Source organism: Sminthopsis crassicaudata, chromosome 1, assembly GCF_048593235.1.
Source record: "Sminthopsis crassicaudata isolate SCR6 chromosome 1, ASM4859323v1, whole genome shotgun sequence".
Classification (NCBI taxonomy): domain Eukaryota; kingdom Metazoa; phylum Chordata; class Mammalia; order Dasyuromorphia; family Dasyuridae; genus Sminthopsis; species Sminthopsis crassicaudata.
This window is the reverse complement of record NC_133617.1, coordinates 529,065,851-529,073,648: the sequence shown is the minus strand read 5'-3', so window position 1 is coordinate 529,073,648 and position 7,798 is coordinate 529,065,851. Positions and strand designations below refer to the sequence as shown.

Here is a 7,798-nt window from a genome sequence, read left to right as displayed (position 1 = left end):
ATAAGAAAAATCAGATCAAGAAAGAAAAAAAAAACCTGAGAAAGAAAACAAAATGCAAGCAAACAACAACAAAAAGAGTATGAATGCTATGTTGTATTCTTCACTCAGCTCCCACAGTCCTCTCCCTATGTGTAGATGGTTCTCTTCATCTTGAACAAGTGGAACTGGTTTGAATCATCTCATTGTTGAAGAGAGCCACGTCCATCCGAAGTGATCATCATATAGTCTTATTTCAGCATTCTTCAAAGATGGAAAACTCCTCAGGGAATTTCCAGTCTGGTGCACATTATTTCTTCCAGGGACACATAGAACTTGGATAGATTTTTAATATGATGAAAGAACACTGAATTTTTTAACCACCTGGCCAAATATAAGCAGCATGAAAGATTATAGTCAATTGTCACCTTTACTTTCATCAGAGATAACCTAATTACATGTGATCTGAGAGCATTCCATCATTCTGAGCTCTTTCTTGTGGAAACTCTGGAAAGCTGATGCATTGTCCTCTGTCCTACAATTCCAGCACCAGTTTCAGTTTTATAGCACGTCAACAGAATTTGTCCACGTAGCCACCCTGATACCTAAGGCTGGTTTAGGTTTTCTGAGCAAGATAAGCCGAGGGTTTTTTAAAAGTGTATACAGCAAGAACCATCTTGTTCTGGACTTTATTGAAACTCTAGGACCTACAATAAAAAAAATAAATAAATAAGGTCTTTTTCATTTGCAAAGAAAAACCTATTTGTTCTCAGAAACAACTGTGTTAAGCCATAATGGGCCAGTTGTTGGGAATTTCATTCCCTAGTTACCATAGTAGATATTAAAGAATAAAAATTATTTACCAGATGAATGATTTAAGTGCCAGTAGGGGATAGACTTCTGTAGTTTCTTTTCATTGTTGCCCATCAACAAGATGTGGCAGAAACCAACAAGTACAGGGTTGGTATGATAATGGTCTACAAACAGCATTCCAATCCAGGCTTGGAATCCTAGAGTCAAAAGGATCCAAAAAAAAATATCTTAGACCCCAGAAATGTATCTTTGCTTAACCACTGCATTAAGTTCCTTTTCTGTACAACAATGGGAAATAGAATGCTGAGGTCAGTTTGTCAGGACTTAACAACATACCAGGGGCAGGTAGGTAGGTGGTACAGCTGAGAGACACCTAACCTGAACTCAGGAAGACTCAATCTCATAAGCTCAAATCCAGTCTCAGATACTTACTATCTGTGTGACTCTGGGCAGGTCACTTAACCCTGCTTGCCTTAGTTTCCTCATCTATAAAATGAACTGGAGAAAGAAATAACAAACCTCTCTGATACCTTTGACAAGAAAATCCCAAATGGGATTAACTTCCATGTACCTGCAGTTCTCTTTTTTTGCCTCCAGATGGATCTCAAGTCTTTGCTTTGACTAGCTTCTGGCTGAAAGCTTTCTAAGTGGTTTCTGATAAGGTTTTTTTTATTAAAACCATTCACAGACAATCTACTTCTTTACTGAGTATAACCTTTTAACTAGTTAACAAAAGGTTCCCATGAATAAATTATGTGGCAATATACTTATGTTTCCTAAATATTAAAATTTTTAAAATTTGTATTTTAAAATTTATATTTATATGTTTTAAGAAGTTATTTGTCTGTTTCATTAAATTCCAATTACAGTCTCAAAATATCTAATATTCATTTTTTAAAATTGAGTTCCAAATTCCTTTCCTCTACCCCATCCCTTGAGAAGGCAAGTAATATGATATTAATTATATATATGAACTAATATTTCCATATTATCCATGTTGCAAAAGAAGATATGCACTCACAAGAAAATTTTTAAAAGTGAAAAAAAATTGCTTCAATCTCCATTCAGAGTTCATCAGTTCTCTCTGGAGGTGGGTAGCATTATTCATCATGAGTCGAATTGTCTTGGTCTTGATCAGAATAATTAGATCCTTTTTAATTGATCATTGATATAACATTTATGTTACTGAATTATTGCAACCATGGAGGCAAAGGATACTTACCCATGTCTGCAGCTTCATAACCATTCTGCATGATAGTCCTGTCTATGCGTGCTATTAACCAGGTTCCCAGGATACAACTGACAAATAGTCTGAACAAACAAGCTCCCAGGCCCAGAAGCACATTGTAGAAAAACAGAAAATAATTGAAGTTGTGAAATGCTTTCCTGAAAATAGGAGAGTTCAAAAGTGAATCCTCTAATTTTTTTTCATAATTATTTAATATTTAACTTTCATTTGGGAGTAAATACAAGAAACCTCAGTTTATTCAATTCAACCAACATACATTAAACTCTATCCTAAGTATTTAATGGGAAATACACTGACGAAAACAAAAAAGTAGTCCCTGTTCTAAAGAAGTTTACATTTTACTTGGGGGTGGAATAAGATATAATATGTACACAGAAAAGTAAAGGTAAAGGCATCTGAGGAGGGCATTAACAACTGGAAAAGATAACATATGACATGTAATAGACAATGACATCTAAATTGAGCCTTGAAAAATAAGGATTCTAAGAGGCAGATGGGTATGGAGTGATAGCATTCTGCTGATGGAGGAACAGCCCCTCAGAGGGTACAACAAAGGGAAATGGAATGCTGTGTTTGAAGAAGGCCAATTTGTCTGGACATATCAACATACTACTGATATAGTGGATAGAGCACTGAGCCTAAAGTCAGGAAGATTCATTTTCCTGAGTTCAAACCTTCTTCAGACACTATGTAACTTGGGCAAGTCATTTAATGCTGTTTGCCTCAATTTCCTCATCTGTAAAATGAGCCAGAGGAGGAAATGGCAAATCACTCCTGTATTTTTCCTAAGAATACCACAAATGGAGTCACATAGAGTTGCATATGAACAAACATCTAACATATCAAGAAGTATGAAAGAGAATAATGTGAAATAAAACCAAAAAAGTTAGATAAAGCCAGATTGCAAAAGGCTTTAATTTCTAGGCTGAGAAATTTGTATTTTATTCAATACAGAAAAGGTACCGGGGGGTTTTTGAGCAGGGAAACGGTAAGATGGACAAAGCACTGGACATGGAGTCAGAAAGATCTGATTTCAAATTCCCTGTAGAATAAGTCAATTAACCACTTTCTGCCTCTGCTTCATTTTCTGTTAAATGGGAGTAATAACAGCACCAATTTCCCAAAACTGTTTTGAGGAAAAATGAGATTACATGAATAAAGTGTGTTGTAAACCATAAAGCATTATATAAATGAAGAAATAGATGAAGAAAGAGGAAAAAAGGAGGAAGAGAAAGAAGCAGAAGGATAAAAGGAGGAGGAGGAGGAAAAGGAGGAGGAGGAAGGCAATGCACACTGGAAAGGTCACTGGTTTTGGTGTCTGGAGACTTAGGTTCAAATCTGATTTCCTTCATTTACTGCTAGCATTATCTTAGCTATCAAGATTAATCTACAAACTGATCAAGTGATGATTATGTTCTAGGCTCTAGGTTAAGCATGGGAGATACAAAGAAAAACCCTTCCCACAACCAGTTAATAATTCTAACAGGAAAGACATCATGTATATATATATATATATATATATATATATATATATGTACTATATTTTATAAATACAAAATAATCTTTAAATGAGAATGTAAATTTCTTATTGATGGAAATAGTTTTATTCTTTGTATTTGTATTCCTAGGACAGTACATGCCATCTAATAATTACTATTAAAACAAGTTTTTTAATTGATTGAAGAACTTGTTATTTGTCCTTCGTTCTAGAGAAGGACCATGACATCATATCATAATATGCAAGTGAATTGGGTTTAAGTGAGGAGGACTCTGCAAGATCGCTTACTCACTTTCTCCTCCAGAGCCATCTGGGTCCAGTGGTCAGATATAGATCAAAATGACTGGAGATGGCCCTGGATGCAGGAGGAGACCTTGGGGGAATAGGGAGCCCCCTAATGAAAGTGGAATTTGAACTGAGTCTTGAAGGAAGTCAGATGTTATAAGTTAAGGTGAGGCACTGGGGCAGCCAATGAAAAGACTCAGAAAGGCTATGGAATATTGTCTAAGAGACTGTGTGGAGGAAGTAGACCCATATTAGAAGACTAAGAATGCGTTGAAGGGAATAATTTGTTTGAACTAAGGGACCAGCTTATGAAAAGCCTTCAAATTGCAGGAGACATTTATATTTGATCCCAGAGGTCGTAGTTCATGGGATTAGAGTGATGATCTGATCAGAAAAATTATTTTGGAAACTGAATGGAGAATGGACTGAAATGGAGAAGCATGAGGCAGGGAGACCAATTAAAAAGCAATGGGATAATCTAGGTGAGACATAATGAAGGCTTGACCTGGGATGGTGGCTGTGTGAGTGCAGAGAAGGGGACATATATGAAAGAAGTCACGGAGATAGAGATGACAAGATTTGACAAGTGGTTGGTTATGTGGAGTGAGAGTGGAGTCAAGGGTAACAGCAATGATGTAGGCCTGGCTGATTGAAAAGGTGGTAGTAGGGAGAAGAAGGAAAGTTATAAGTTCAGTTTTAGACATTATGACTTTTAAATGCCAAGGGCATCCAATGAAAAAATGTTTACTTAACCTTTCTAAGCTTCAGTCTCCTCTGTATTAGATAGACTTTAAGGACCCTCCTATCTCTAAGTCTGTGATTCTCAAATTATTTTGGTACTGTGTGGAGGATGGATTGGATAGGAAAAGAGAATGGAAGCATAAAGGTCAGTTAGGAGGATATTTTACCAGTCTATTGGCCTTTCTTTAATACCCATTCTTCTCGACTTCTCTGTAGCCTTTCACTCTTTCAATAACCCTCTTCTCATTATGCTAACCTTTTCTCTCTGGACTTCATAACACTATTTTATATTCATGTCTGTCTGCTCTTTTTGTTTTCTTTGCTGGGTCTTTTTCTAGGTCATATCTGCTAAACTTGTATGTCCCCCAGGGCTCTGTCCTGGGCCCTCTTTTCCCTTTATGCTATTTTATTTGGTAATCTCATCAGCTCCTATGGTTTCAGTGATCATTTCTATAATTATGATTCTCAGTTCTACTTATCCAGTCCTTATCTATGTCCTAACCTCCAGATTTACATGTCCAATAGCCTATGGGAAGTCTCAAACTGGATCTCATAGAAATCTTTAATTCAGCATGTCTAAATTTGAATTTAAACCATCTTCCCATATTCCCCATCCTCAATTCTCTCAGCATCCAGATTTCTCTATTACTGTCAAGGGCACAGCCCACGCTTGTCTCATTCTTGAATCCTTACTCTACCCCCTATATCCTCTCTGTTGTCATGGCCTGTCAATTTTACCTTCATAATATCTCTTGCAATTGCCTCCTTTTATCCTTTGAGGTGGAGGATCTCATCATTTCACATCTGGATTGTTGCAATAATATACTGGTTTAGTCTCTCTTCCTTAAGTCTCTTCTCATTCTATTCTATGTCCCACTTAGCTCTCTACCTAATCTTCCTGAAGTGCAGATCTGATTATGTCCCATCACTATTCCATAAATTCTCATGATTCCTTGTCACAATTATCATCAAATGTAAAACTGCTTTTGGCATTCAAAGCCTTTTATAAACTGGCACTTTCCTTATTTCCACCTCTCCTCTATATTTTATGATTCAGTGTTACTGGCTTCTTTGCCCACAAGATGCTCCATAGCCAGGGGACTCTAAGTATGTTTGCTGACTGTTCTCATGCCCAGAATACTCTCCTCTACATCACTTTTCCTGCCATTCCTGGATTCCTTCAGGTCCCGGGTAAATTCCCATATTCTATGAGAAACAAAGGCTATGATCCCACTTAATTATTATTATTATTTATTATGTCATTGAGTCATGTCCAGCTCTTTATGACTCTGTGAACTATAAGTCCATTTTTTCACTCAAAGATACCCAATGTATTACCTTCCCTCTACAGATTATTTCCAATTTATCCTGTTTTTATCTTGTTTGTACATGGTTGTTTTCATTTTGTCTGCTCCATTAGTCTATAATCTTTTTGAAATCAAGGACTACCTTTGCCTTTCTTTGTATCCCTAGATCTTAGCTCAGCACACACAACAGGTGCTTAGTGAATTTTTGTTGAGATTTTTTTTAAAAAGCTCATATTTTCTGTTTATTGGAAACTCATTGTGAGTTTATTTCATCCTTGATATTTGTATCCCTAGTTCTTAGTACAATACTTGGTACATAGTAGGCTCATGTTCTTTTTATTTCAGCCAAGTAGGACAACTAATTATTTTCTGATTCCAGGGAATTTATAGGGACCGTGATTCATGCTTGAAATTACTGGAAAAACTAGTGAAGGGAAATCTTCCTGATTCTTCAAGTTTGTCCTTGAGTACCACTATTTCCATGAAGTATTTCCCTAACTGAAAATAACTCTCCTTCATATTTTCCTAGACTGTCTTGTCTAGATCTTTTTTGCCCTTATCATGGTATTCCTTATATAATTCTTTGTGCAAATAAATCTTATCCCCTATATGACATTGCAAGCTCCTCAACAGCATGGGCTCTATCCTTTTCCTTTTTATCCTTAATTAAGATTATGTTACCTTTCATGTGGCAGGTATGAAATAAACATTTGTCAAATTCCATTGTTGAATACCAATGTTTTATGCCATGTTTCCACATAGCTTACTTTTATTTGTTCTCATATTTCAGCTGTCCCATGAAAAAAATATATATATATTCATATTTCTGAAAAAAAGTAAAGACAGCTTAAATCCTAAATTCAAAATGTGAATCAACCTTTTTTACTTACCTATTATTTAGAGCTAATGGTTTTTGCTTATCTCCAGGTTTAATCTTTGGCTGGAGGAAAAATCTTGCAGCTATCTTTTGTTGTAAAACCATGAGTCCCACAACAATAGAAATGGTGAGACTGAAAAATAGAAAAGAAGATTAGAAAATAGTCTGCTGTTTAATGGGTCAGATTATCAGTTGTGCTATGTAGAAGACCAAGGCCTAATTAGATCATAGAACATCTAAGTGGAACAATAGATTGAGCTCCCGAGCCTGAAACCAGGAAGACTTGAGTTCAAATTTGATCTGACACTTACTAGCTGCATGAACCTGTGCAAGTCACTTAATCTCTCAGTTTCCTCAACTATAAAATAGAGATAATGATAGCATCTACCTCTCAGGGTTATTGTGAGTATCAAATGAAATAATATTTCAAGTAATTAGCCCAGTGCCTGGCACATAGATACTATATAAATGTTAGTAATGATGATGTTGTTTTAGGAATAAAATTTTTCTGTGGTTATTTACAGCAAACCCTAAATAGCTTACTTACTAAAATCAGTGAAGAGAAATTATAAACTGCCAGTTGTCTAAATCTTGAGAAATAAAGATTAGGAAAATGACTTAGAGTTGAACTTCTTTAATCATTGAGTTAGAACTAAGGATATTACCCAACATAGTGAGGTTGAAGTTATAAAAATAGGTAAGTACTTCAAAAGAAAAAAAAATGTAAAAATGAAATCACTCATCTTAATATGTTAAGAAGAAACCTCAGTAACTTACATTCCAATTCCCAAACCTTTCAGCATTTCCAGTCCTTGGTTATGAATTACTGGCAAAACCAAACCATACATGATCATCACACCAAACAGACATTGGACCACATGAATGATGAGGTAACCTGAAGGACAAGATGAAAAACAATAAATCAATAAGCATTTATTAAGTGTAAGATACCATGCTTGACAAAATCAGTCAATAAAACATTTGTTAAGTGTTTACTATGGTACCATTCTAAGACAATGGATAGTCCCTGTCTTCAAGAAGCTTATAGTCTA

At 35.7% G+C, this 7,798-nt stretch overlaps 1 protein-coding gene across 2 annotated transcripts in view; it reads right to left on the bottom strand.

The window, feature by feature from the left end:
- Positions 1-7,798, bottom strand: part of LOC141550809 (stimulated by retinoic acid gene 6 protein-like) — a 54,679-nt gene that overhangs the window by 1,804 nt on the left and 45,077 nt on the right. For both annotated transcript variants that reach the window (XM_074281810.1, XM_074281811.1), the window contains exons 14-18: positions 7,524-7,641; positions 6,760-6,879; positions 2,012-2,175; positions 840-986; positions 1-683 (exon numbers count right to left, since the gene is read on the bottom strand). The exon at positions 1-683 is cut by the window's left edge and continues 1,804 nt beyond it. In XM_074281810.1, the coding sequence (XP_074137911.1) occupies positions 538-683; positions 840-986; positions 2,012-2,175; positions 6,760-6,879; positions 7,524-7,641 (695 nt within the window). In that variant the 3' untranslated portion in view covers positions 1-537. The remainder of the gene's footprint in view (positions 684-839; positions 987-2,011; positions 2,176-6,759; positions 6,880-7,523; positions 7,642-7,798) is intronic.